Raw genomic sequence first — 16757 nt, forward strand, 5'->3', positions numbered from 1 at the left:
CATAGTGTATTTTGGTGAATTTCTTGTCTAAATAAACAAAAGACTTAATGTGTTATAATTTCATCACAAACAGACCTGGAGTTCTGTTTCATTCACACATGTTTAACACACAAACCCTGCATTAGATTTGTTAGGAGTTTCCCCCCCTTGTGATGTCATATGGTAATGCAGGAAGTACTCCACTGTGTTTTTAAAATCCATACTAGAATCACTAGAATCATTTGGATCATTTCAGCACTGGAATTTCAATCTGTACTAAATGGAAGCTAAAAGGTCACTTGAAAACTACTGCTTCATGACATCACAAGTTGAAACAGAGCATTTTGAGCTTTGGAGATGTAGACTAATAGTAAAGAATTACCCAAAATGCGTGAATGAAACAAAACTCCAGGTCTGTTTCTGAGAGGATAACTATATTCTAACAATATTCTAAAAGCTTAAAAATGTTTCGCAGCTCATCCAGGCTGCTTGTTCAGTTCTGGTCAAAATGCTGGTGGGCTGGTGGGCACTGAAGGGAGGAGCTAACTACAACGCAACTACTCTGAAACTTACCCCTTACTTGTTTACAGTTTTTGTTTGTTAGCTTGGCCTTTTCTTCTGTCCTGAGAATCATTCAGGCCCATAGTGTTTTCACACCTCTGGCCCTGACCTGGCTCCCCCTTTTGTTCTTTGTGTTTTATATTTGTGTAAATCCCTCAGTGGTCCAGGTGGGTTCCATAGTTGCCCATGGTCTGGATTCATCTATGCGCTTTTATACTTGTTCTGATACAGTTCCAGATCATTCTAAAGCTATTCAGGAAACAAATTTTGTCCTGTCAATGGGACTTTTTTTAGCACCAAGTCAAGCAGAAGTAAACAGCAAGGCCAAAAATTCAGGTTAATGAATCTGATATAAAAATGTATTGAACAGATACATATGTACTCTAGTTTATGAAACTGTTGACCTTTTTCTGTACCATTTTTGGTTCTAAAGTTCCATACGTTTTAAACAGACCATGTATGAAACATGGAACAAAAATTATTTCCCAAATTTCAAAGACCTGCAAATCATGTCAATAAATGGATGTATTTCATCATATCTTGTGTTATTCCATCTTTGAACTGTTGATGAAGGAACATGATTTTTCCAAAAAAATGTATTTAAAATGATAAACATTTGCTTGGAAGCACTGACATATTTTATAGAAATAGTTTCCTTTCATTTTGAAGTAATATTAAAGTAATCTTGTACCATATGGTAGAAAACTATATGAAGCAAATATTCAAACCAGTTTGTTAAGGATATGGAAGTGAGAACCAAGAGTTATCACTGTTTGGATTTATTGACCAAAAAGTGCTGCATATTTCATTCCCTCCGTTACCGACATGAGTTTTTTAATTTTTTGTCAACAACTTGAAAGAATCTCACAGGTTTAACTTGACCCTGTTGGAGTGTAACTCTTTCCTACATTCTGATACTTTACTTATTTCAATAGTCCCTCTAGTTTCTGAATAAGAGACATTTGAATGTCAAAAATCTGCCCGTTTCCCTCTGTTACTGCTTGACCAGACCCCAATACCTGTTTTTGATAGGTACAAACGTTATAACATGGCTTTAACTCTTTCCCCCATGAAGACGACATTTGACGACCCCCCCTTGTTTCCTTAATGACATCTTTTGACACCTCCACTGTTTCACTAAAGACGTGATTTGACGACCATTAGAAAAGGCTTGGTTTTTCACATGTAAACAGAGGCTGTGGTAGGTGGGGGCCACTACAACTCACACTAGACTGACCAATAGGATTCAAGGATATGTTTTCACAGATTTTTTCCGAAGTTAATCAAAGTAGTGACGATGGTAGCATCCAGAAAAAACACAACACGAAACACGTGCAGTGGAAAGATCGCGGCGCTGCGGCGCACAGTTTTATAAATAATGAGGAGCGCACGTATTTTATGGATAAGTTTAGAGAAAGTGACTTTTATAGATTTCAAAGCAATGATGAAGTTGATTATAAAGTGGAAAACAGCGATAGAGACGGACTTTCAGGGAGTGAATCTTACGAAGATGAGAATGCCGCTGATGCGTCTGTATGGAGTCCTGCGATATCCAAACAAACTATTGGGGCTTTACACTCGATTATGAACCAAAATTGCCCTGAAATCTGGATGTTGCTCAGGCGAGTCCTTTAAAATATTTCAGTCTTTTTTTCCAAGATGCGACGTATAACAAAATCACTACAGAAACAAACACTTATGTGAAGCTCTGTGCACGAGAAAGTAACCAAGATGACAAATACTGGACTCACACTGACGGGGAAGAGTTTTATTATTATATTATTATATTAATATATTAATATATTATAATAAGATAAATGAGTTGAATAAGTTAAATGGAAAAAATGAATTAGGTGCACAGGTGTACAACAGGTAAAAACAGGTGCACACTTGGCTATACTGTATCTGGTGATATGAAATCTGTTTAAAATAAGTATATTTTTTATTTTTTTTTATGAATATAGTTCTCAGAACATGTATATATCAGATGCTGAATGTAGTTTTTTGTTTTTGATTTTGCACCTGACCAGGTAAACTCTCATATTCAGTGAGCTGTTATACACCTATAAATGAGTTGAACATTTAAACATCCATAAATGAAGAGTTCAGAGTCTAAAGTTTCCAGAGATACAAATATGTCTGTGTTTCAATTAAGTTCATGAGTGTAAAAATCATTTATAATCACTTGTGGAAGTTTGTTTTCTTTTATGCAGTTATGCTCTAAGGAGAGCCTTAGTAATATATGTATGGGTTGTTCCTAGTAGGCGTCCAGGGGGGAAAGAGTTAAAGGTGCATTGAGTAACTTTTTCTGGTAGAAGGTCCGTCAAATGCGAGACGTTATTGCTTTAAATGCCATGTCTAACTTGAAACTACAGCCTAATTGAAGAATCTGTTATAGCTTAACGAGCCAGTCCTAATATTACTTTAGTTTTTGTCATGTTGTTGTACTGGCTTGTTTTTCTGTCGTATTATGATGCACTATTTTCCCACTGTGGTAATGTTTAAATGTGTGTGTTTTGTCCTCAGGCTCTGCCATATGTGTGCCTCCTGATCGCCATGCTCTTCTTCATCTACGCCGTCATTGGGATGCAGGTCAGTGTGGTTCCCAGCACATTCACACACAACGCTTCAGTTTAAAGGTCCCACATTACACAAAACTGAATCTTGTGAGATTTTTTTGCGTCCCATATGATACAGATCAAATTGACGTTGGAGATGCCCATAGTCGATATAAAAGCTGATATATTTCGTGATGTACTTTTGTGAAATTGACTGTAAATCTTCAACTGATTATAAAACTTTGGTCTGTCTGGCTCTCCTGGATTTTAAATTGGGTTTATTTAGGAGACATTTACTCTGCGTTTTTACACTCATATTTGAAGATAGTAGTTTGGCCTAAAGTCATTTTTGCATCACATTCTAGCCAGTAAAATAAGTTAGTAAACAACTGCTATCAGCCTTTAGCAGTAAATGCGTGCGTGCTGCGGTAATTAATTGTATATGTAAATGCAGATCATTCACACCTCTATTCACAGCTAATTTACATATCAATGCAGGTCCAGTAACATGTACAGACACTATAGTCACTTTATACTAAGACATTATGTGTGGTATTTTACAGCAGCTAAGAGCTAACCAATGAGAAAGAAGAAAAAATGGCTTCAAAACCGACACATTTGCAACACTCACTGCTCTCACAGGCTCCTCTCAGGTCTTAAGTCTTAAAATAATCAAACAAACTTGATTAAACTTGATGGCCTGAACTGCGCTAAAGTTCACTTTTATTTCTAGTCCATATCATGGATCAGACACGAGCGTTTAAAGCAGTGCCTCAGTGTTGCGCGCATGAATCTGGTAAACAAGAGCACGTGAGTGATGTGACTCTGGGGGTGTGTTCAGGGGCAGCACGGCACCACAGACACAGTGCCACAGATCATTAATTAAATGGACATAATATAGAGCTTTATAACAAGGTAAAACATGCCCACGTGGACTATCAGGTCATATCAGCAAGATTAAGGCCGATAGCCAATATGTCCAAGTGCCTATATCCAGTGTTGGGGAGTAACAGATTACATGTACCGGAGTTACATAACCAGAGTACAAATTATGCGTAACTGTATTCAGTTACAGTTACTGTTTCAGTAAGTGGTAATTGGATTACAGTTACTTTGTTGAAATAAATGGATTACACAGCGGGATTTTCCTGTTTTTAATTTTGGGCTAAATCCCCGTTTTCTCTTTTTTTTCCCGTAATTCCACTCATTGCCTGACACTAAACCAGGTCTTAACCAGGTCTAAACCAGGTCTAAAACCAGGTCTAAACCAGGTCTAAAACCAGGTCTAAAACCAGGTCTAAACCAGGTCTAAACTAGGTCTAAACCAGGTCTAAACCAGGTCTAAAACCAGGTCTAAACCAGGTCTAAACCAGGTCTAAACCATGTCTGAACCAGGTCTAAACCATGTCTAATCCAGGTCTAAAACCAGGTCTAAACCAGGTTTAAAACCATGTCTAAACTAGGTCTAAAACAGGTCTAAAACAGCATTTAACAGGACTAAATCATGCTGCGCAATCCGTGTCTCCTCCTCTTTTATCAATAATATTTTTAATATTGTTAAGGAAAGTCTGGGCTTTTTATTTTCTTTTATCAGATAAAACATCTTATGTTACAATATCCTCATCTTTGCTTCTCTACAGCAAATCAAGTAATCCAAAGTATTCAGATTATGTTACTCACTTTCAGTAATTTAATGGATTACGTTACACACTACATTTTGGGGTATGTAATCTGTAATCTGTAGGGGAATACATTTTAAAAGTAACCTTCCCAACGCTGCCTATATCCGATATGCAGATAATATTGGCCAATCGATATATCGATCGGGCCCTAGTTAGAATGCTGTTACCTCCTCAAAAACAGACCTGTTTTGTTTCGTTCACACATGTTTGAGTAGTTCTGTGTTATTAATCTGTCTACATCCCCAAAACTCTAAATGCTCTGTTCCACTTTGTGTTCCACTGCTTGTTCAGTAGAGGTTGGCAATTCCAGGGCTGAAATTATCCAAATGATCTTAGTGAAGGTGTCTGTTGCAACCATGGCCCCTGAAAAAGGGGGATAAAACTTGAGCAAATAAAAGAGCGGTCGTTCACGTCTCAAGTCAGTGGTTTTAATGACAAATATTAATTATAAAACAACTTTTATGCAAACATAGTACACCAAAAGCACATATTTACCTGAAAAAAGGGTGATGAAACTTGAGTAAATAAAAGAACCGTTCAGGTTTCAAGTCAGTGGTTTTAATGACCCGAGACCGAACTGGAGCTCCCCCTGCTGTTCACCGTACTGGATGTGCTTCATAAAAAACAAAATCTTTCCATAACACCAGATAACAGAATAATATAATATAATCACATAATACAAATAATAATCATGTATCAATAAAATGAAATTACTTTTTTAAAATAAATCTTACTATGAACTATATATTTAACAGTAGTAATGTTGTAGTATACATTGATGTCATTTTAAATTGTCTTGTTTTTCAACCATTACATATGGAGTTTAAAAACACAGTGGAGCACTTCCTGTATTACCACATGACATCAAAAGTTGAAATTGAGTGTTTTCAGTTTGAGAGAAGAATTTAGCCTAAATCTGCAGGTTAGTTTGTGTGTTAAACATGTGTGAATGAGACAAAACACAACTCCAGGTGTGTTTGTGCTGAGGAAACAACATTAGAACAGAAAATAGTGTAATACGAGCCCTTTAATCTGCTCATGTGGACTGTATAGATTGTGTACATCTCCCAGCTCTTGCAGTACAGTCACGCTGTTGTTACCCCAGTTTACGCCGCTCCAACACAATGTCTGAAGTGTCAATGGAAGTGCAGTGTGAGCAGAGCACTGTGCAGCTCGCAGAATTCAGCAGAATATATATTATACTGTTGGGAAGGTTACTTTTCAAATGTATCCCCCTACAGATTACAGATTACATACACCAAAATGTAGTTTGTAACAGAATCCAGTAAATACTTAAGGTGAGTAATGTAATCTGAATACTTTGGATTACTTGATTTGCTGTAGAGAAACAAAGACGAGGAAATCTTCACATAAGATGTTTTGTCTGATAAAAGAAAATAAAAAGCCCAGACTTTACTGAACCAAATTAAAAATATTATTGATAGAAGACGAGGAGATACAGTCCACGCAGCAGGTTTAGTCCTGTTCAGTCCTGTTTTAGACCTGGTTTAGGCCTGGTTTAGTCCTGGTTTAGTCCTGGTTTAGTCTTTGTTTAGACCTGGTTTAGACCTGATTTAGATCTGGTTTAGACCTGGTTTTAGTCCTGGTTTAGACCTGGTTTTAGTCCTGGTTTAGACCTGGTTTTAGTCCTGGTTTAGATCTGGTTTGGATCTGGTTTTAGACCTGGTTTAGTCCTGGTTTAGTCCTGGTTTAGACCTGGTTTAGTTTTTTTTTTTTTTTTTGGGGGGGGGGGGCATATAGCCCAAAAATGTGAAAACAGGAAAATCCCTCTGTGTAATCCATTTATTTCAACAAAGTAACAACCAAATACAGTTACTCATAATTTGTACTCTGATTACATAACTCCGGTACATGTAATCTGTTACTCCCCAACACTGGTTATAGTTACGGTGTGCATTACTATGTCACTTCTCTCAGTTATTGGGTGAAATAGTGAGATCTTGGAATGCTTGAATTTTATTGTGTAATGTTTTAAAATTTCATCACAAACAGACCTGGAGTTGTGTTTTGTTTCATTCACACATGTATAACGCACAAAACCTGCAAATTTAGGTCTTTATTTTTACTCTTTATTATTCTATTATATTGTGATGTGTGAGCTACTGTGTCCAAATCATTTCCCTTGTGGATCAATAAAGTTTGTCTAAGTCTAAATCGAATCATTCCCTTTTGTTTTCCAAAGGTCTTTGGAAACATTGAGTTGAACGATGAGACTGCCATCAACCAGCACAACAACTTCCAGACCTTTTTCCAGGCTCTGACCCTCCTCTTCAGGTCCGGACATGACTCATTTGTATCACTTTATTATTATTATTCCTGTATTGTTTTTATGGATGTGTTGATGTTGATTGTTAGGAGTGCGACGGGGGAGGCGTGGCAGGAGATCATGCTGGCGTGCCTGAGTAACCGCCCATGTGACCAGCTCTCCGGGAGCTCGGGGAAAGAGTGCGGCAGTGACTTTGCGTACTTCTACTTTGTGTCTTTTATCTTCCTCTGCTCCTTCCTGGTGAGTGCAGCTCAACACGGAACAGACCATGTCCCCAGTCAGTCAGTCTGGTCACGGTTAAGGCCCATTCAGACCAGAGCGTCAAGGCGTCCAAAGTCTCTGTGTACGAGCGTCTAGGGCAGGCATGTCCAAACTATGGCCTGTGGGCCAAATGCGGCTGTCTAACAAATTTTTCTTGGCCCTCAGGCTTCCAGGTGATTTGGCCCAAATTACCTTGCATCAATTAAAAATGAACTTTTTACAGCAAGTTTTTTGAAAATCTACTTTGACAAAGCCAATATTGAAGATTTAATGTGTGGTTTTGGGGATTTTAGAGTGAACAAGGACTGATGGCTCATTCCAAAGTGTTAAACATGCACATATTTAAATTTTTCACTGTATTGAGCTCCAGTCTACGGCCCTCGATCGGCCCTCTGCTTCATCTGTGTTTAGAAATGTGGCCCTTGATGAAAAAAGTGTGGACACCCCTGGTCTAGGGCGTCCTGCGTTTCTGCGGCGCGACACGCCTTGAGCGTTCTGGTGTCGACGCTCTAGAAGAAGCGTTGGACCAGGACTGGACCGGGACTGGACCAGGAGTGGACCAGGACTAGACCAGGACTGGACCAGGACTGGACCAGGACTGGATCAGGACTGGACCAGGACTGGACCAGGTCTAGACCAGGACTAAACCAGGACTAAACCAGAACCGGACCAGGACTAAACCAGGACTAAACCAGAACCGGACCAGGACTAAACTAGGATTAGACCAGGACCGGACCAAGACTAAACCAGGACTAGCCCAGGACTGGAAAGGGACTAGACCCGGACTAAACCAGGACTAGCCCAGGACCAGAAAGGGCCTAGACCTGGACTAAACCAGGACTAGACCAGGACCAGACCAGGACTAAACCAGGACTGGACCAAGACTAAACCAGGACTAAACCAGGACCAGACCAGGACTAGACCAAGACTAGACCAGGACTAAACCAGGACTGGGCCAGGACTGGACCAGGACTAGACCAGGACTAAACCAGGACTAGACCAGGACTAAACCAGGACTAGACCAAGACTGGACCAGGACTAGACCAGGACTAAACCAGGACTAGACCAGGACTAAACCAGGACTAGACCAAGACTGGACCAAGATTGGACCAGGACTAGACCAGGACTAGACCAGGCCTACACCAGGACTGGACCAGGACTGGACCAGGACTAAACCAGGACTAGACCAAGACTGGACCAAGACTGGACCAGGACTAGACCAGGACTAGACCAGGCCTACACCAGGACTGGACCAGGACTGGACCAGGACTAAACCAGGACTAGACCAGGACATATATGCTGCAGTCATCGAGCCGATCACCTCCACTGATGTTTTATGTAATAAATACACAAAAGTCTCAGTCTGGTCTGACATTGTTTCGGGAAAAGAGCAGGACCGGCCACTTGTTTCCAGGACAATGGACGCGCATCAAGTATTTTTCTCCCATTCATCCAGCGTTTGACGCTCTGGCCTTTGATGCTCGGGCCTTTAGCCATACCAAAAGAAGGACAAAAGGAATGATGAGGCGTGATACTCAATATTGATTAGATTTGATTTGATAGCTCTGAGAAACTAGGAGTATAAAGTTTCAGCATTAGTTTGATTCATATTTTTGATAACCTTAGTAAGTGATACAAAGAATACTTTGAAAATATATTTAGTTACAGAATGGAGGACTGATGGAGTGTGATGTCATGCATAGCTCCAGTCAAATGAAGCTCATTGAGGCTAAAAGTTATAGGTGCGAAAGTTCAATATTAGGAATAGGATTTGTTTGATGGACAAAATAGTGAAATACAGACTGCAGGATCATATAGAGAGGGTTAATACGAACATTTTAAGACCAAAATGGCGAGGCTCTCAGCAGTAGTTACAGAGAGATGGGTGAAAATTTTTCAATGTAAAGTTAAATGGAGCCAGAGTCAACAGAGCCGGAGGTGCAGCCATGAACATGTTATTTGGAATGTAGCGGATTAGCTATCTATGATTCTGATACATGATCCAACCAGAGCACTGTATTCTGAATACTATGAATACTTTCACATGAACATTTTATAAGCTTTATTCAGGCTTACGTCACAAATCAGGAAGACGTTTGGAAACATGTGATGATAACTTCCGATGGGCTCTGTTCACTGTAGCAAATAGACAAGTAGACAAAATCTTCAAAAAATGAGAAAATGTCCCAGTTTTCTTCATCTCCATGTCATTGTAGTGTTCCGTTATGTCCAGTTGCACTTTCAATAAAAATGAAACCTTTTCTGTCATGTAGACCTCTTGCAGAATATCAGTCCAGTCCTCAATTGTTGGTCGCTCAGGTTTAAACCACTTCCTAGTTATTGCCTGTTTACCTGCTGCCAATAGAATATAGAGTAATCTCTTGTTTGTGTTGTTTAAACCATCTAAGTTACCAAGATACAAAGCTTCAAATGATGGGGGAAAACAAAAGAAAAAACATTTTGTCGATGTTGATGAATCTCTGACCAGTATTCTTGAATGACCCCACATTCCCCAAAAATATGGAAATGATTAGCACCTTCATTACTTTGCCTATTTTTACATTACTAAGTGAGGGCCACATTTTGTTAAGATTTGAATTTAACCCTTGAAGAGCACCAGTACTGCTATTTTATGTATATTTATCACCAGTGTCATAAGAAGAACACTTTGAAAATGTATTTAGTTACAGTGTACTGAACACCTGTAGTAAAATGTATTTTGTAACATATTTTGATACATGGTCCAGTCAGCGTGCTGCATTCTGAATACTTTTACTGCAAGTTGCATTTAAATTATGGAGTAAAAACGCAACGTAAAGGATTAAAAACATTTTAATGTTTAAAAAAGTTTCAAAAGGAGCACTTCCTGAACCTCCAGAGGATAATACACAGTCAATAGAACATAGTGTTGCTCTTTAAGGAAGGGAAGTCAATTTAAAGATGCAAAAAACCCAAGGCACTCACTGTTTATTCATTTACAGCATGTCAGGACAACTTACAAAGTCCTGACACGTTTTCAGCCGTGGGCTTTCCTCAGGTGCCTTGGGTTTTTTGCATCTTAATGTTTGTTTCACTGTTGGATTTGCATTTCCTCACAAAGAGAAGAAAAAATCTCACATGGAGTTTGAAACCTAAATTGGGTACCACTAGGTCTGGGCGATATGGATCAAAAAATATATCTCGATATATTTTGCTATATCTCGATATACGATATATATCTACATATATGTTCAAGAAAAAATAACCCCCTAAAACTGAAAACTGCAAAAACAAATCTGCCAGATTCCACAAGGTCTTTTTTTTATTGAAGTGTAAGAGGTCGACAGTTCATATAGGAACATTTAAGATTACAAACTCTACATTTTACAGAAACAAAACTTAAGTGCATGGCTCATTTGCATAAACAGTGCACTTCTCATGCAGCTCAGCTCGTTTAGCTTCTTTCGGGCTAAAGGACGCGACTCGGTGGAATATGAGGATGTGCTGCTGATGGTTTTGTCTGCAAATGGTGGAAAAGGTTCGTGATGCTTGAAGCTTTTCACTAGCACCAACTTTCAGTGTTCACGGCGACAGTGAGGAGTGAAGGAGACACGAGCGAACAAACTCAGGGAGGCGGGGACGGCGAGAGAGAAGGTAAACAAGCGAAGCGGTGAAATCAGAATTGAATATAAGCATCACATCGATATATACGATATGTCAGAATTCATATCAAGTTTAAAAACGATCTCGATACATTTAAAATATTGAGATATCGCCCACCCCTAGGTACCACCTTGATTTTAGGAACATTTCTGAAATATTCTGAATGCCACCAAATGAAAAAGTAAGTGTACTTGAATACAGGTACCCCAAAAGTGTATTCTGAGTATGTATTTTTGGTACATGTATTCAGTTATCTGACCGTTCCAACTGTGTGTGAGTATGTGTTTTCAGTGTTTTCAGTGTTAGCGTTTCATTGCACTGTACACTGAAGACATTTTTTTTTTATCTTTGTGCCTGTAGATGCTGAACTTGTTTGTGGCGGTCATCATGGATAACTTTGAGTACCTGACCCGAGACGCCTCCATCCTGGGCCCTCACCATCTGGACGAGTTCATCCGCGTGTGGGCAGAGTACGACCCTGGCGCCTGGTACGTCCCCTCCCTCTAACCCTAACCCGTCTGCCCCCAACCCCCGTACCCCACGTCCCCTCTGAGACCCGCTGTGCCAGTAGTGGGCGTGAACTGGATTAGTGGTGGAAACCTTCTACCAAATAATCTGCTGCCACCTTGAAATAAAATAGACTAGACTTAACAAAAAATGTGTGAAAGTGTGAAATGTTATCAACCATTTCAGATTTTCTCCATGTATTTTAGCAAAATGTGTCTTGCCCCAGTGCCGATATATTTTATAAGCAGCTCTTGAGATCAGACTTAATCTGCTGTGTACTGTCTGCATCTAATTATAAAGCATTTTATCATCAGAGAATCAGGAAGTGTGTGTTAGCATGCTAAGTGTGCGCTGAATGCATAAGGTAAATGCGGACTGGCTTTGAAGCACTGCAAACTGTACCACTAAAAGCCTTCACTGTGCCTTTAAACTCTTACATTTCTGGCAGCTGCTTGTCTCCATGGAGATGATACTGCTTTGCCTGGAACTGAATATATGTGGGACAGATATGTTTAATATCACAATGCAGAACGCATATATATGAATATCTGTCCCACATATATTCATTTACAAGGGTTTTTATTGCTTAACAAGTACCTTTTAAAAAAAGCATCCATTCTTACTTTGAGTGGAGTCACCTTTCCACAGATCTGCCTGGTAACTTACTCTAGTGGTGTCACATGCTTGTTGTCATAGTGATAGATACATTTAAGGTGCTTTCACACTGTTAGTTTGATTATTTGGTCAACACCAGGCAATAAAAGTGTTATTATATACGTAGTGTATAGACTCTGGTGTGCTCCTTTCACACCTGCAAACCAAACTAAATTGGTCCAGTTGACATATATCCAAGTCTCCTGCACACAGCGGGTTCGACTGCAGATGGCTCAGGGACGCTGAGGCTCTCCCGCATGCCAGACCTCTCGGAAGCGAGGCCAAGACACGCCGCCTCGCCCAGTGGCCTTTCCATGGAGCCCCTCCATGGGGGATGGCGCGGGTCGATTCCTAACCCCCCCCCCCAAATGGATTCCGGCCTCTGGCAGACATGCTTTCTCAAACTCTGCCTAAGAGACTCCCCGGCTCAGGGAGCTCTTACTCGAAAACCTACGTACCGCCAGCCGCGGGGAAGGTGACCGGACCCAAACCCAGGGCCTGCCGCCGGGGCCCACCAGCCCGGTGTGGGCACACAGTAGCAGATGCTTGTCTCACAGATTAAGGCTTGCAAGTCTAAGTCCACACAGCCTGTACAGTGAAACTGTGAATGGCTCATTAAATCTGTTACGGTTCCTTTGATTGCTCTACTGTTACTTGGACCACGTTTGCCCACCGTTTGCCTCATGTCTTCTTCACTCACCACAAACTGGAAATGAAATAATTAGTATCCCCTCCTATGATGCATTTGGAATAGTTGGTTTGGACCTACTGTCTCTGGGTTGAACCCAAGTTCGCGTTCTCATCAGAGGGACTACACCAAAGTTTGGCATTTGGTGTGGAGTCAAGTGGACTGAGACCACCTCTTTTTTGAGGTCTCGGTCGCTTGACTTAGTGCAGATCCAAGTGCGACTGAATATTTCACACCAACGAAAACTAGCACATCCTCCACCAAAAAGTTACATAATACAACTTTAATATATCTATGGGCAAAATGAGAAGGACATTTTGACTGTTTCACTGCTCCATAATCAAAAAATGAATGAATCATAAAATCTCGTCTGTCACCAGCCCCCAGCCTCCTCCCTGTGAGCGAGACACATTCAAATATGTGTGAGAACGAAACGGCAGAATACAGTCTTCTCCTCTGAGCGCTGCCAGCACTGTGCGTTTGGGCTGGAGGACCGGAAGTGTTGGGAGCTAAGCCTTTGGAGCAGGGTGGGGTGTGTAGGGGGGTGGAGGGTGCGGGCTGTGAGGGGGGTGGAGCAGAGTTATTTTGGGTGCTAGTGCCTGGATCCTATACTGTCACTAATCCTCCTAACAAGCTGCACTACAGGAAAGATAGAGACAAGTATCTGAATGCCAAGGGCTGAATGGGTAAAGGAACTGTATGTGAGATTTACATTATACATGATTTTACAATGGAACAGAGTTTTATCCACATGACATTAGAGCAATCAGAAAAACAGAAACAAAACAACAACAAAAATCCCACCCCCTTCTTCTAATTGTACATAATTTTCTTTTGCATTCTTCAGACATTTTACATTCAATCACATCAACTATTTACACGTGAGGACAATGATACAGTATCGATATTGTGGGCTGCTGTATCGATAAATCGCCAAGTGTTTTTTACGTCATTACTTTGTCACAGTGGAGGAAAACTTTTATGTGACACATTTGACATATTGATGTTCATTTTGTCTTCTTATGTACTTTAACTTCTTGGGTTCTTTTTAAAGACAATACAGTAAAGTGTATTTACCTTGTTGACATGTTTCTGCTGCTACAGCTTCAGAACTGTCATCGATGTTGGTTGTGATGTGTCGTATATCAGCTGTTGTTACTCCCTGTAGGCGTGGTCAGCTGTTGTTACTTCCTGTAGGCGTGGTCAGCCTGATGGACCTGACAGGTCGCTCAGACTGACCACGCCTCTCTTCGCCCAGTGTTCTTTGGAGGAGGGTGTCCAGGTGTGTGAAAAGAGAAACGCTCTGTCATCATGGTTAATACTGTCTGTGCACAGTTTCCTGATTTCAATGGCCTCCCTGATCCAGCGTTTGAATTTGTGGTTTTCACACACCTGGGACACCCTCCTCCAGAGAACATCGGCGACAGGAGGCGTGGTCAGTCTGAGCGACCTGCCTGGTCCATCAGGCTGACCACACCTACAAGAAGTAACAACAGCTGATATACGACACGTCACCACCAACACCGGTGACAGTTCTGAAGATGGCGGCGGTGGCAGCAGCAGCAAACACATGTTAACAATGTAAATATACTTTACTGTATTTTCATGACATATTCAGTCCCGCTCCCGCCCGCATCTGCAATGTTTCGTTCCACTCTCGCCCACAAGTCTCGCAAAATGGGGAAGTTCACTTTCTTAAGCGCTATCAAACATGGAGAAGCGTAAAGGAATTGTCTAAAATGTGCGTGAGATTAGACTACGTCCGCAAGTTTAGACTGCTTAAAACGTTTTTATTAATGCCAAATAAAATATCCAGCACAAATGATGCATGATAGGTAGGGATGTAAACAATAACAGAAATATCATGATATTGTTTCGTCAAAAGTCTCACAATAATGCCATGGAGCGTGACAATATATTGAATCATAGGGAACTATATATCCCATGATTCATTGCAGCACAGACAACATGAAGTTATATGGTTTTTGCTTGAATTCTTAGGATTATGACAGTAATGATTCGCATCAAAATCTTGTTAAGGTATTTTAAAAGCAAAAATGTGTTCTATCTACAATTATATCAGCCTCTCCAAAATATCGCAATAAATATCATACTGTGAGATGTATATTGTGATAATGTCATCCCGAGAGATAGGCAAACACGAATCATTTGTATATTTTACTTTACACTCATAGTTAGTTCGCGAGACTGCAGTTTATCTTCCCACCTGCCCGCTCTCGCACTGTCAAGTCCCGCTCTTGCCCGTGACCGTGCCCGCAGTGAGCTTTCAAAATGTGTCCCGCGCTTTGAATCGGGTTAAAATGTTTGTGTTTCATAATAACTTTACAGAAAAAAAGACTTTTAGCATCACGGCCATGATAGAACTGATTTGAAATACATCGCATCGAATCGAAAATGCACTGTATCGAGATATGTATTGTATCGTGGCCTGTGTATTGAGGTATGTATTGTTTCGTTGCCTGTGTATCGAGATATGTATCGTTTCGTTGCCTGTGTATCGAGATATGAATCATATCATGACCTATGTATCGAGGTATGTATTGTATCATGGCCTATGTATCGAGAAATGTATCATTTCATGGCCTATGTATCGAGGTATGTATCGTATCGTATTTATCGAGGTATGTATAGTATCGTGGCCTATGTATAGAGACATGTATTGCATCGTGGCCTATGTATCGAGATATGTATCGTATTGTGGCCTATGTATCGAGACATGTATCGTATCGTGGCCTATGTATCGAGATATGTATCGTATCGTGGCCTATGTATCGAGGTATGTATCGTATCCTGGCCTATGTATCGAGATACGTATCGTATCGTGGCCTATGTGTATCATATCGGCAACTTCTTAGTGATACCCAGCCCAACAACATTAGAGTTTATTAGAATATATTGCTTTTCATTACTCGACAGTGGTTTATGAAAAAAAATTATAAATCTTGTAAATATTTTAGGCAGCTCAAAAGTGAATAAAAGACACTGCTATCTGATAAAGTCTGAAAATCCCATGTAGAAGTCGGAGCTGTAAAAAGTGCATAAAGCCATGGGGAAAATGACACTTCTGCTCTAAACAGACTTCACCTGTGAAAATGTGCGTCAGGGTGTAAGATCTTTGACAACTTGACAGTGCCTTGAGTTGCACACAGCGCACGTATAGTACAGTGGTCGTGCAGTAAAACAAACCAGGAGGAACCAAACATGGAAGCAAAGGAGCGATGTACCTGACAGAGCACAGATGGGCTCTAAACCGGGCCCGCGAGTTTCCCTGAGCTGTTGTGAGCTGTCTGCAGGAGGCTAAGTCATCCCAGCCTCTGTCCCGCTGAGACCTATTACACATACAGAGACGCACACACACACACAAACCACAGGACGCGCAGAGCTTTAAACAGGTGAAGGAATTGCACAGGGTGTGGATAAAATAGGAACAGAATGGTGATTGTGAATGGCTTTCTATTTTATGTTTATACTCACACTCTTTTGTTCAGCTCTTTTATATAACAACAAATAACCACATTTTTACTGTCTTTAAAATGTGAAATACAGAAGTACTGTAATTTTCTGGACTATAAGCCGCTACTTTTTTCTCACACAAATATATGGATGGATTTTTTTTTTATGAACACAGTGGATACACGCAGCCTGAGTGCAGAAAGCGCCGCTGTTTGTGTGTCGCATGTGATAAAATAAGTTCTGATGCTAAATAAACATTAGTGAGTGGGACATGTCTTAAAGAGCCCATCTCATGTAAAATCACTCTTTTTACATTGTATCTTCTGCACATAAACAAGCACTATTTGGGTTTTCGAACATCCATTACACAATAGTTCTGAAATCTTACTGATTTCTTGGAGACAATTACAGACCAGGAACTATGAAAGACCGACTATTGCTCCTCCCCCCGCCCGTCCTGAGAA

The 16757-nt window shown here is 40.5% G+C and overlaps 1 protein-coding gene across 1 annotated transcript in view; it reads left to right on the forward strand.

Moving 5' to 3' along the window:
* Nucleotides 1-16757, forward strand: part of cacna1bb (calcium channel, voltage-dependent, N type, alpha 1B subunit, b) — a 397100-nt gene that overhangs the window by 342900 nt on the left and 37443 nt on the right. Inside the window, exons 39-42 of the mRNA XM_055153227.1 lie at nucleotides 3067-3132; nucleotides 6984-7075; nucleotides 7157-7307; nucleotides 11331-11458. Coding sequence (XP_055009202.1) covers nucleotides 3067-3132; nucleotides 6984-7075; nucleotides 7157-7307; nucleotides 11331-11458 — 437 coding nt within the window. The remainder of the gene's footprint in view (nucleotides 1-3066; nucleotides 3133-6983; nucleotides 7076-7156; nucleotides 7308-11330; nucleotides 11459-16757) is intronic.

Source organism: Boleophthalmus pectinirostris, unplaced genomic scaffold (genome assembly GCF_026225935.1).
Source record: "Boleophthalmus pectinirostris isolate CB_2022bp ecotype Guang Dong unplaced genomic scaffold, ASM2622593v1 HiC_scaffold_18, whole genome shotgun sequence".
NCBI classification, from domain to species: Eukaryota; Metazoa; Chordata; class Actinopteri; order Gobiiformes; family Gobiidae; genus Boleophthalmus; species Boleophthalmus pectinirostris.